Source organism: Cherax quadricarinatus, unplaced genomic scaffold (assembly GCF_038502225.1).
Source record: "Cherax quadricarinatus isolate ZL_2023a unplaced genomic scaffold, ASM3850222v1 Contig2960, whole genome shotgun sequence".
Taxonomy (NCBI): Eukaryota; Metazoa; Arthropoda; class Malacostraca; order Decapoda; family Parastacidae; genus Cherax; species Cherax quadricarinatus.
Window position 1 is genome coordinate 7501 of NW_027197986.1, and position 15000 is coordinate 22500.

The 15000-nt window shown below is 37.5% G+C and overlaps 1 protein-coding gene across 1 annotated transcript; it reads right to left on the reverse strand.

The window, feature by feature from the left end:
- Nucleotides 1-10947: 10947 nt before the first annotated feature.
- LOC128686753 (thioredoxin domain-containing protein 12) lies at nt 10948-12195 on the reverse strand. Its single transcript, XM_053773791.2, has one exon. It carries the CDS (start codon nt 12120-12122, stop codon nt 11688-11690), a length of 435 nt encoding a protein of 144 aa, XP_053629766.1. The 5' UTR covers nt 12123-12195; the 3' UTR covers nt 10948-11687.
- Between the last annotated feature and the right edge of the window lie 2805 nt (nt 12196-15000).

A 15000-nucleotide genomic window follows, 5' to 3' on the forward strand; every position in this document is an offset into this window, starting at 1 on the left:
CAGGTGTGCGTCATATTCATCGAGTGTTGGGTTGTCAAAAGAGGGTGCACACCTCAAGAAGTAAGTGAGTCATGGCATAGTAAGACACCTGGTGAGGAGATACAGAGCATCATGGGTGTCAAGATCGCTTATTCTCTCCTCCATTCTCATCAGATCATTCAATTTGTCCCTGAGGACAGTATCGATGGCCTGATGGCCCAGCGGTGCCCCCAAGAGGGTACTGTTGGACGGAGTTGTAGTTGAGACTTCTGGGAGGATTCTTCGCACAGCATTGATTATTTCCTGGTTTGCTCTGATGATTTCACACTTGGAGGGATTGAGGATGAGTCCCAAGTCTTCTCCCTGTGTTTTCACCAGTTGTAGGTCCCCCACCAGGGACTCTTCAGTACCTGCCAGAGTGCCGTCATCCAGGTACCAGATATTGAGCTCACTGCGTAGGCTGAAAGTTAGTTCTCTTACTGCCAAGCAGAAGAGAAGTGGAGCGAGTGGGTCACCCTGCCGAACACCCTCTGATGATTGAATTTCATGTTCTCCAAACAAAAGAACTGAGGGTTTGCTGTAGCCGGCTGAAATGAAGGGAAAGAGACTGGGGAACCGAGCCCGAACAGCTGGCAAAACAGCATCTCTCTTCACCATATTAAAGGCATTTCTAAAATCAAGTTTGACTATGGCATTGTCTTCTGGTAGGTCCCTGATGTAGGCCCTTGCGGCATGAGCTGCAGCTTCACTGCCTTGAGAGACCCCAAAGCCCAGTTGGTGTGGCTGGAGTAAAGTGGCAGCTTCTAGGCGAATGTTTCTCACTGCTATATATATATATATATATATATATATATATATATATATATATATATATATATATATATATATATATATATATATATATATATATATATATATATATATATATATATATATATATATATATATATATATATATATATATATATATATATATATATATATATATATATATATATATATATATATATATATATATATATATATATATGTATATATGTATATATATATATATATATATATATATATATATATATATATATATATATATATATATATATATATGTATATATATATATATATATATATATATATATATATATATATATATATGTACATATATATATATATATATATATATATATATATATATATATATATATATATATATATATATATATATATATATAGTTGATAAAAAGGCTTCAAGGAAGAATATTTGGATTTCTTCCTGAAGCAATATTTTATTACATAGTATGGTACAAAAGATTTAAGAGATACATTGTTGATGTAAAGGTGGCATATATATATATATATATATATATATATATATATATATATATATATATATATATATATATATATATATATATATATATATATATATATATATATATATATATATATATATATATATATATATATATATATATATATATATATATATATATATATATATATATATATATATATATATATATATATATATATATATATATATATATATATATATATATATATATATATATATATGTATGTATATATATATATATATATATATATATATATATATATATATATATATATATATATATATATATATATATATATATATATATATATATATATATATATATATATATATATATATATATATATATATATATATTATTTTTTTTTAACAAGTCGGCCCTCTCCCACCGAGACAGGGTGACCCAAAAAGAAAGAAAATCTCCAAAAAGAAAATACTTTCATCATCATTCAACACTTTCACCTCACTCACACATAATCACTGTTTTTGCAGAGGTGCTCAGAACACAACAGTTTAGAAGTATATACGTATAAAGATACACAACATATCCCTCCAAACTGCTAATATCAAAACTGCTAATATATATGTCGTGCCGAATAGGCAGAATTTGCGATCTTGGCTTAAATAGCAACGCTCATCTTGCCATATAGGACAAGTGAAAATTTGTGTATGCAATAATTTCGCCAAAATCATTCTGAACCTAACGAAAAAAATATGTTTCACTGTGTTTGTTTAGTATTAAATTATTGTAAACAAATCTAAAATATATTTAGTTGAGTTAGGATAAAATAAATTGCTCTTGTTATAATAAGGTTAGGTAAGCTTTCTAAGATTCTTTAGGTGCAAAATTAAAAATTTTCACATTAACATTAATGAAAAAGCTATATATTTAAACGTATAAGAGAAAATTTTAGAAAGGACTTAATTTTAAATGAGTTCTTGCTAATTGACCAGTTTTACATATTCGGCACGACATATATATATATATATATATATATATATATATATATATATATATATATATATATATATATATATATATATATACAAAACAACCACTCTGAAAGAATAGAGAAATTCCAAGCGCTTTCGTGACTACTCACATTATCATAGTTCCTTGATAATGTGAGTAGTCACGAAAGCGCTTGGAATTTCTCTATTCTTTCAGAGTGGTTGTTTTGCATATTTTGAAATCACCTGTTTACTGTGATCTTATTGCATATATATATATATATATATATATATATATATATATATATATATATATATATATATATATATATATATATATATATATATATATATATATATATATATATATATATATATATATATATATATATATATATATATATATGTATATTTATATATATATATATATATATATATATATATATATATATATATATATATATATATATATATATATATATATATATATGTATATATATATATATATATTGATATAATTTTAATTAAATTTTTACTAGTAATCATTAATTTTGATAACAGGAAATACATGTAATACTTATAGGTAATGGTTATAAGAATTTTTATAATCTAAAATCAATAACTCACTGATAATTATATTGTGAAATTACAAATTAATAAAGAAATTTCAGATCAACTAATTAAAGTCGTGTATGATTAGATTATCGAAAATGATTATAGAATATAATTATCACATAATTAATGAATAGAGGAAGTCTTTCTATATATTATTAATATTTTTTTTTATAGATAATGCTTAAATTTTATTGTACAGAGTAATAAATATAAATAATTATTACCCGAAAAACTATTTTTTATAAATTTACTTGACAAATATAAACATCATATACTTTTTATAATTAAATAATATACAATTTTGTGTTTAGAAGATCAATAAGATGATAATATTTATAGATGACAACCGAGATCAAATAACTGCAGATATTGACATTAATTATGGATATTGGTAATATTTTAACATGTGAATTATTATCAGTCATATGTGGGATATAACGACTTTACATACTGACTGTAACTTGAAATATTTAATAAAATCCTTCTTCATAAAGAACAAAAAGGCAAAATACGTGAATGGAACAATGTATGAATAACTAGCACATAGGAGAGAGAAGGTTCGACGACGTTTTGGTCCGATTTGAACCATTTACAAGTTACTCTAAATGGTCCAAGTCAAACCGAAACGTCGTCGTAGCTTCTCCTATGTGCGGGTTATTTGTATATCCTTCATAATGAAAAAAAAAATATTTGAAAAATTATTTGAAAATGCTTTTACAGTCATGTTTCATTTTAAATATACCTTTATTTTTTCTGTAATAATATTGGAGGTTATTCATTTACGCTCCCAAAGGAAACGGGGATTCGAACAGGGGTCCATACATATAGGTAGCCTAACGCTGTAAAAACTCAGCCAGAGCTTACAATAGGATTATTTTCACTGGAAGCTCCATTGTTACTTAGTTGTGTCAGCGACACCAACTGTGAACCTTCTGTCTCATCCCAAGTCAAAGTTGTGCATGCTGGTATACAGCGTGTGATTTGCTTATTCAGGAACCACGGTTCGAGCCCTCGTTCACACACATACACACAAAGGTTCGATAAAGCTCTTGTAGCCAGGAGAAAGTGGACAAAGAAGTGGGGCCAAGAGCTGTGACTCGTGCCCCTGCAACCACTTATAGGTGAGTACAGATATACATTCTGTGGCTATTTTATTAGGTACGCCCTTGTGATACTTGATAGGGCCTACCCCTCTTTGCCCCCAGAACAGCTGGAATTCTTCGTAACATGGATTCAGTAGCAAGGTACTGGAAAGATTCCTTAGAGATCCTTGTCTATGATAGCATGATAGCATCACACAATTGCTGCAGATTTCTCGGCTGCACATTCATGCTGCGAATCTCCCGTTCCACCACATCCCAAATGTTTACGTCAAATTCTGACCCTTCTAGTTGCATATCGCAGCGGAAATCGCGATTCGTCAGACCAGGCGACGTTGTTTTTCCACTTTTTGATTGTCCGGTTTCGGTGAGCATGCGCCCACTGTAGCCTCAGTTTCTTGTTAAAGAACAAAGAAAGGCACAATACCGTGACAGGAACAATACACAGATAAGGAGCACATATTAGAGAGGAGCTTACGACGACGTTTCGGTCCGACTTGAACAATTTACAAAGTCACACTAACGAAAAGGAGAGAAGGAGGCAGTATACATAGGCGAGCAGACAGTGTCGGGACAAAATAGGTAGTAGGAAAGGAAGTAGAGAGGCAGTAGTAGTAGTAGTAGTGGAGTCAGTCAAAGGTCAAGAAAGAGGAGCACTGCAGGAAGCTAAGAGCCCACAAAGACACAGGAGGGGAGGGGGAAAGTAAATGATCAAACACCAAAGGCAGAAGAAAGAAACTCCAAAGAAGAAAGAGGAAAAATCGAAAGGGGAAGAGGGAGAATGAGAAAAAAAGAATCAGGTTAAGTCACGGGTGTTCTGAAGTTTGCAGTATTTTACAATGTATGGGAAAGGAAGGCATCTACAGAGACAAATCCAAGACTAAGATTTATACAAGGAAAGTTGTATATAAGGGAGGATTCAACCAGACGGAGATTCTGAAAGTTAGAAGTAGGGAAGACAGCTTTAGCAGAAGACCAGTCAATAGGATGATTGTGATCTCTGACATGGCAAGCTTAACTCTGCTTTTGTGCTCCTTGAGTCAGTCAGAAAGAGAACGGCCAGTTTCTCCAAAGTACTGAAGAGGACAAGAGGAACATGAAATAGACACCAGGAGCATCTATATAGGGAGGAGAGGTACGAACTAGATTGCTGCGAAGAGTGTTAGTCTGGCGAAAAGTAAGTTTGATGCCTAAGGAGCGGAGAGAGTTGTTGAGATTAGAATGACTGGAAATATTGGGAAGGCAGAGAACAGGAGACTTCCCAGGAGCAGAGAGTTAGGGAGAGAAGAAAGTACGTTTAGCGCGTGAGAATGCAGAGTTTATGAAATGGGAAGTGTTCAGTTTCGTGTTCTTAGGAGTGCAAACTTTGTGCGGTATTCTGCTGGTGCAGCCTATCTACTTCAAGATTCAACGTGTTTTGGGTGCAGAGATACTATCTGCATACTGCTGTCACTTTCCTGTCAGACAGAATCAGTCTGGCCATTCTCCTCTGACCTCTCTCATTATCAACGCTATTTTCACCCATAGAACTGCCGCTCTCTGGATGTTTTGCTATTTTCACACCATTCTCTGTAAACTCTAGAGAGTGTTGTGCGTGAAAATCCCAGAATATCAGCAGGTAAAAGTCACTTAGATAACAACACTGTCTGAACAACAACTGAGCCTCTTGACCATGTCTGTATGCTTTTAGGCACTAAGGTGCTGCCATCACAACCCCCCAGAAAACATCAGTGGGATAAACCATATCAGAACCCCAATCCATAGATTTCACCCATAGTCTCCAACCCTAACGTTCCCCCGACTAGCCTATCATTCACCCAATATTCTTTCCTCAGTCCTTTCTTCATCCCAGATCTTCAACAGCTTTCCTAACTTAACCCAAACTAGCCATACCCTCTTCAACAACCCCCCTCCCCACCCGTCCTTTATCAAACTCCCACCAAACCCTGATCACCCATCTTCCTTACCCTTTCCTCCCATTCCCCCCTCTTGAGATATCACTACCTTCCTCTTCACCCCATCCCCTAGCAGACTAACCCCACCCCCCAATCTAACCTCCTGCCCCCTCCTCGACTCCCTGTCACCCCTTTCCCCCTAACTCCCTTCCAACTCTCATTCCCCTCCCTTCCCCCTTCCCCAAGAGATACATAACCGGCGTCTAATTCTCGCTGCAAGAGGCGGGTTGGTCGAACATTAATACTAGGGCCTCTCTGGCCACCCTGGGCTACTCTGCTCACCCTGGGTCACCCTGGTTCGCCCTGAGCCGCCCTGGTCCGCCCTGGCCCGCCCTGGCCGCCTGCTGCCTAAATGAAGATAGATACCGAGTCAGGTCCGCTCGATCACCTCCCCGTGGGGAGAATCCGACAGCTCCCCTTCTGGGGTGAGTGGGGAAGAAAAGGGGGTAAAAAAAAAGGAGGTTGGGGAGAGAAACAGTGAAAAGAAAGTGGACAAGAGAGCAAGAGAGAGAGAGAGAGAGAAAGAAAGAAAGAAAGAAAGAAATTAAGAATTTCATCCTATTCCCTGTTTGTATGTCTCATAACAATAAAAAGGCTTTTAAATGAGCTGATGTAGGTAACAGCTCTTACCATATAAATAAAGTTAAGAATCCTTAACTTAACCTTGTAAAACCCTATGTAAAAAGTAAGAATAGGGAGGAATTAATAAGAAGGGAAAGGTAGGGAAGGTGAGCCTTTGAACGTTAAATTCTGCATGTTCAGAGTCATTTTTCTTTTTTTTTTTTTTTTTTTTTTGCTATTTAGGTTTGGTTAATGAAAATTATCCTCCATTTGCGTTTAGTTAAGCGATAATAAATAAATAACACAAACTGGCAGCTTACATCTGGCAATGGAAGACAACGTTGATATTCCCACAAATATCGTTTATGGTGGGAGAAGGGATGCTGAGGGATGTTAGTTCATTATTAGAACGATGGTATTCCAACGCCTGCACATTGTTCCCAGGATGTTTTAAGCAGATGATCACTGACATCTTGACCGAGCCAACCATAGTATCCATACACACACATCGTGACCCAGGAAACCACACTATCCCCACCCATCGTGACTGATCGAACCATAGTATCCCTACCCATCGTGACTGATCCAACCATAGTATCCCTACTCATCGTGACTGATCGAACCATAGTATCCCCACCCATCGTGACTGATCCAACCAAGGAATCAACACTCATCGTGACTTATCCAACCATGGTATACCCACCCATCGTGACTGATCCAATCATAATATCCTCATCCATCGTCACTGATCCAACCATGGAATCTCCACCCATCGTGACTGATCCAGTCACACTATTCCCAACCATCGTAAGTAAATCATCCACAGGATCAACCGACTCAATAAGTTCTGGCATTAAACTTCCCACTACACTCCACAAGTCTAACGTGACCAGGAGCTGTGAATACTTTAACCACATATTGGTAAGTACAAACACACACACACACACACACACACACACACACACACACACACACACACACACACACACACACACACACACACACACACACACACACAAACACACACACAGAAATACTTCTCTTACACCCATCCTTTTGTGAACCTTTACTGTGCCTTTTCAGTCATAATTTCTCTCTCCAGCTGTTTACTTTTTCATTTCTATTTATACAAACGAAACAGTGGGTTGGTTGGATTATATATTTAAAGCCTATCGCCTACACGAGGGTCATTAAGGACGCATATTACTTGTACATTACCAGTCAAGGATACTTTGATACCTAAAACATATGTGTGTGTGTGTATATATATACATATATATATATATATATATATATATATATATATATATATATATATATATATATATATATATATATATATATATATATATATATATATATATATATATATATATATATATATATATATATATATATATATATATATATATATATATATATATATATATATATATATATATATATATATATATATATATATATATTGAAAGATAGCCAGCAAATTAAACTGAAAACCATTCAAGTAATTGTTTTATTACAACCTTGAAGTATTTATACATTCTTTGTAGTTTCTAATCATTACTTGCCACCTTTTTTTACGGTTTATAATTTAATCTAACACTCTTTATTCTGAGCATTTAATTTTTCCGAAATGCTTCTGGTCATATGATCTGTGTTCGATATTATATTCTTAAGTATCTGCAGTGAATAGTTTAATTTTGGGCATTACCAATTAAGTAGCAGTGTCAATAATGTCCCGTTATTTGCAATGATTATTATCTTAAGGCTCGCGTCAGGCGTTGTGTGTTATGTTGGCTTTATGGGATAATTTAGCTAAATTGTAATGAAATGTGCCTGGGTATATTCTTGTTATCGTCACCGTGAGTGCTACCTTCACTCTCCTCGTCATTAGTGAAGTCATTATCCTCATTACGCGCTATCCTCACTATCTGCATTATCACCATCCCCTTCCGCATCGCCAGTGTCACTAATTTCGTCTAATAATCATCATCATTGTTATCAATATTGTCGTTGATATCTCCAACATCATTACCATCATTTTCACCCTCGCTTTCACTTTCACCATTTGCATCATCACTATCATCGTTCTTTATGCCATTATAGCTTTCACCATCACCAGCGTATCTAACTGCATCACCATCATCATTATCTGTACCACCATCGCCATCAACATTAACATCATCATCAACTCTGTCGGCATCACAATAAAAAATCATCACCAACATCCTCTGATTTATTGTACTGTTATCCCCTTTCTCATACCTCCTTTCTCAGTTTCATTAACCTATCCTATTTTTTTTTGTATCCTACTGCACATCCTAGTACCTTACCATCCTCATCCTCCTCACACTGTTGTCTTCTTGTATCATCCTCCCCTCATATCGCGTTTCTTCCCCTCTTCTTCAATACCTTCAAATATATATCAGGAAAGAGTAAACAAGAATAAGAGGCATAGCATAAAGCAAAAGAAAGCATAGACAGAGAGAGAGAAGAAACGTGAAATGAAACGTCACAATGAAAATGATACAGAAAAAAATAGTGAGAAATAAACGTATCAAAAATTACTACAGAACTGAAATAAAAAATAAATATTGGTAGGAGTATTTAGAGTAAAGTATTATGCTTAAGTAATATTTTTAAATGCTTATATAATACTTAAAAGTGCATATGTAATACTTTGAAAACCCTTATGTATCCTTTAAAATATGTAAACAATACACGACAACATACAACTTAAAATAAATTTTACAGCAATCTGATTATATAAGAAAAAGTATGACAGAGAATATTTCATTAAATATTTAACAATGAAAAATTTGACATATTTAAGGGTGTATCACACACACACACACACACACACACACACACACACACACACACACACACACACACACACACACACGCGCAAACACACACACACACACACACACACACACACACACACACACACACACACACACACACACACACACACGCGCACACACACACACACACACACACACACACGCGCAAACACACACACACAAACACACACACACACACACACACACACACACACACACACACACACACACACACACACACACACACACACACACACACACACACACACACACACACACGCGCGCAAACACACACACACACACACACACACACGCGCAAACACACACACACAAACACACACACACACACACACACACACACACACACACGCGCACACACACACACACACACACACACACACGCGCACCCACACACACACACACACACACACACACACACACACACACACACACACACACACACACACACACACACACACACACACACACACACACACACACACACACGCGCGCAAACACACACACACAAACACACACACAGACACACACACACACACACACACACACACACACACACACACACACACACACACACACACACACACACACACACACACACACACACACACACACACACACGATGTGAAGTTAAAGAGAAGAATCAAGTCGGATGAGGATCAGGCAGGACTACAAAGAGACCTGGACAGGCTACAAGCCTGGTCCAGCAACTGGCTCCTTGAGTTTAACCCTGCCAAATGCAAAGTCATGAAGACTGGGGAAGGGCAAAGAAGACCGCAGACACAATATAGTTTAGACGGCCAAAGTCTGCAAACCTCACTCAAGGAAAAAGATCTGGGGGTGAGTATAACACCGAGCATATCTCCCGAGGCGCACATCAATCAGATAACTGCTGCAGCATACGGGCGCCTGGCAAACCTACGGATAGCGTTCCGATACCTCAGTAAGGATTACCTGGAGTTTACCTGGAGAGAGTTTCGGGGGTCAACGCCCCCGCGGCCCGGTCTGTGACCAGGCCTCCTGGTGGATCAGCGCCTGATCAACCAGGCTGTTGCTGCTGGCTGCACGCAAACCAACGTACGAGCCACAGCCCGGCTGATCAGGAACTGACTTTAGGTGCTTGTCCAGTGCCAGCTTGAAGACTGCCAGGGGTCTGTTGGTAATCCCCCTTATGTGTGCTGGGAGGCAGTTGAACAGTCTCGGGCCCCTGACACTTATTGTATGGTCTCTTAACGTGCTAGTGACACCCCTGCTTTTCATTGGGGGGATGGTGCATCGTCTGCCAAGTCTTTTGCTTTCGTAGTGAGTGATTTTCGTGTGCAAGTTCGGTACTAGTCCCTCTAGGATTTTCCAGGTGTATATAATCATGTATCTCTCCCTCCTGCGTTCCAGGGAATACAGGTTTAGAAACCTCAAGCGCTCCCAGTAATTGAGGTGTTTTATCTCCGTTATGCGCGCCGTGAAAGTTCTCTGTACATTTTCTAGGTCGGCAATTTCACCTGCCATGAAAGGTGCTGTTAGAGTGCAGCAATGTTTATACAGTAGTGTAATATCAGAATAGAGGAAATCAACTCTAATATACATGTACATTAAGCATGCATACTGGCCAGGGAGCCCGTCATAAGTCCAAGTCGTCAGTTAACGAGTACGTCGCTGAGTGAGGAGAGCCTGTATTTTATATAAGATCCAGTGTACGGATGAGCCTACACACGATGTTGCACCTACAGTGATATACAGCAATCAATTAAATGCATTTTCTTAACCACAGCTTTTTCTTTATAGCAACTTTACAACTTTATTTTACATCTTTCCCTGTAACTCAATTCTCAGTAAATGCAACCCCTATATCTGTTATCACTTCTCAAGACACCTCAGCAATTAATAATACATTTTTTTTTTTTTAACAAGTCGGCCGTCCCCCACCGAGGCAGGGTGACCCAAAAAGAAAGAAAATCCCCAAAAAGAAAATACTTTCATCATCATTCAACACTTTCACCTCACTCACACATAATCACTGTTTTTGCAGAGGTGCTCAGAACACAACAGTTTAGAAGCATATACGTATAAAGCTACACAACATATCCCTCCAAACTGCTAATACATGTGATAATAAAATGCTGACATGTCTGATAGCATTTAGTGAAAGATATTTTTTAGCCTAATATAACATTAGTAAAGTAATGCTTTGTACACGAAATATCCATAATGAATTATATAATCAATTAAAATCAATTAACACTTAGAAAAACAAAAATCATTGCATCACTTTTTCTTACTACTAGAGAGCATTTCCTATGTTATTAACAGGCATTTAAAGTTCGTCGGCTTTTACAGTTTGCGTTTCCAACACCTCAACTGGTTTAACAGTTTGCATTTCCAACACCTCAACTGGTTGTACAGTTTGTGATTCCAACGTCTCGAATGGTTTTACAGTTTGTGATCCCAACTCTTCAAGTGCCTCTTTCATTGAGTCAACAACAGTTTTATCATCATAGTAGTAAAACTTATATGTTGGATTGCCTTTCTTGTTGTAGATACTTTGTTGTACTTCTTCTTGGGAGTCAAGAAAGAGAATGCGTGGAATGTATCCTCCATCAGGTGCATACTTGTCTTCCTTTGGTTCTTCATCATCTATAGTGTTAACCATAACAAAATTCTTGCTTAGTTGTAATGCTTCACTAGATTCGGCAAACTTGGGCTTAAATGCTTTACATGCTCCACACCAAGACTTGTGGATGATAAGCATTAATGGCTTTCCAGTGTCTTTAGAGATCTTTAGGCCATCTTCCAATGTATACCATTCATAATTTTCTCCAAGACCTCCATATCAACTGCACCAGTGTTTAACGGGAAGACAACATGGCAGAAAACCTGATCAACTAAATCTCCAAGGAAATGACAGGTCTGTAGGACTTTTTTCTTCAGTGCCAAACGAGGGAAAGAAATTCGTTCAAGACTCTGTATACCATTTACGTCAGGCCCATACTGGAGTATGCAGCACCAGTTTGGAATCCACACCTAGTCAAGCACGTCAAGAAATTAGAGAAAGTGCAAAGGTTTGCAACAAGACTAGTCCCAGAGCTACGGGGATTGTCCTACGAAAAAAGGTTGAGGAAAATCGGCCTGACGACACTGGAGGCAAGGAGGGTCAGGGGAGACATGATAACGACATATAAAATACTGCGCGGAATAAACGAGGTGGACAAAGACGGGATGTTCCAGAGATGGGACACAGACACAAGAGGTCACAATTGGAAGTTGAAGACTCAGATGAATCAAAGGGATGTTAGGAAGTATTTCTTCAGTCATAGAGTAGTCAAGCCATGGAATAGCCTAGAAAGTGAAGTAGTGGAGGCGGGAACCATACATAGTTTTAAGGCGAGGTATGATAAAGCTCATGGAGCAGGGAGAGAGAGGACCTAGTAGCAATCAGTGAAGAGGCGGGGCCAGGAGCTGTGACTCGACCCCTGCAACCACAAATAGGTGAGTACAAATAGGTGAGTACAAATAGGTGAGTACATACACACATATCTAGTAGCAACCAGCGAAGAGGCGGGGCCAGGAGCTGTGACTCGACCCCTGCAACCACAAAATAGGTGAGTATTGAGGTTTATAAAGACTAAGAGAAAAAGACACTCGCATGTAGAGACAGACTGTGAGGAAAATATCACAACACAAATTCAAGAGAAGCAGAGAAGGTTAGCATTCAAACACCTGTAATCATTTGTGCTTCGATTAAAATTAGACCAGGAATAGACAATAAAAATATCACGGTGCCGTGACCGGAAGAATTCACTTATTGCTTTACAATGGTCCAGAACCGACCAGTTCGTCGTCGCAAAGTTCCGAAGTTCGGGTTTTTGGTGAAAAAGTCCTGAAGTCTTTCAGATGAGAGTTATTTTGTCAATAGAACGGATGCCTCTGATAAGTTTTCTTTAGCCGATGTTAAGGAAGCGTTTTTAAATGTTCATCCAGAGTCAAACGGGAATCATGAGAATCATCCCCAGATGAAGATGGTGAGATATTTCTCAATAAGCATTAGCATTCAAAAGCGAAGACATCGTTTGTCTATAGAGATGTTGCTAATATTGTTGATAATATGAAGATACAACAGTGAAGGTACCTCTGCAGTGTCTGCAGTGTTCAAGAATTATGCTGTAACAGAGAAGGTAACTTGTTTGCTCACTGCAGGTGTTGAAGAATGATCTGGCAACACATAAGGAAACTTGTCAGTATACTGACTGCAAGTACTAAAGAATGATCCTGCAACAGTGAAGGCAGCTTGTCTGTATACAGACTGCAGGTGCTGGAGCTAAGCCTAAATATTAGAGTACTGGAGTGCTGCTGTTAAAAATGTGAGGAGCCCTGATGAAGAGGCGTCAATACATTACCTTGTGAAAGAAGAATTCGTGAGAAGTAAAGAGGATTTAGCGAGTAGCAGGGATGCGCTGCCTAGATTTTTACCCGGGTTTCACCAGTCGAACAAATAATGGTGGGGAAGTGTGTGTGTGTGTGTACTCACCTAATTGTGGTTGCAGGGATCGATTCATAGAGTGTGTGTGTATGTGTGTGTCCAGATTGTTTCACTTCCTGACAATCTATGACTGAAGAAATACTTCCTAACATCCCTGTGACTCATCTGAGTTTTAAACTTCCATTTATGACCCCTTGTTGCTGTGTCCGATCTCTGAAACATTCTGTCCCTATCCACCTTGTCAATTCCTCTCAGTATTTTATATGTTGTTATCATGTCTCCTCTTTCCCTCCTGTTCTCCAGTGTCGTCAGCTTGATTTATCTTAACCTCTCCTCGTAAGTTGGTTCTCTTTCTGACATCAAAATGTTTATTTGACGTAAGCATCCCTGAAGAAACCACGCTGTTGCTGGTGTTAGCTGGTAGAGTTATCAGGTGAGGTTGATTCTTGCTAGTTGAGGGAATTATTGGTACCAGCTGAGACTGACTGCTATTAGCCAATAAAGTAAGTATACTAGCAGAGGCCGATTTTTATCAACCAGTTTATCTAGATGAGACATTTTTTGTCATCGAATGGAACGAGTGTTATCAGCTTAAGTTACATTCTCAGCTGCTGGAGCGAGTGTTACCATTAATGAACACAGGTATATTTACGCCCTTCAAGGAAGGAGCCTTGTAGATGAAGGGCTCTTGATCCCAGGAATTGTAGCTACTCTCCCATTTCTTCGATCAAACTTTATTATCTTCAGTACCCCAGGCACTGTATAGCCTTAATGATTTATAGCTTTCTTCAGGAATTTCGTAAAAATAATAATTTTGCATGCAACGCAGCTCGGGGCTAGGCTGCAGAAAATTATCTTATAATCACTAATATCAATATATTTATCATTCTTGTCACCGCACATGATCATCACCATCTTCCCCATTCAACACCAACATTATCATTATCAACCCAATTGTCATCCCATGACTTCGACACTCATTATTAAACCCATTTTCACACGACGTGCGGAAATAAACGGTTCATATTTCTACGGTCACAAAGTTGTCCGTAAGTGTCGCTGCCGTATTTTTTATAATTGTTTATTTAACCTACACAGAGCTAACTTACCCTAACATACTGTAATCTAACTCTACCTAATCTAATCTAAC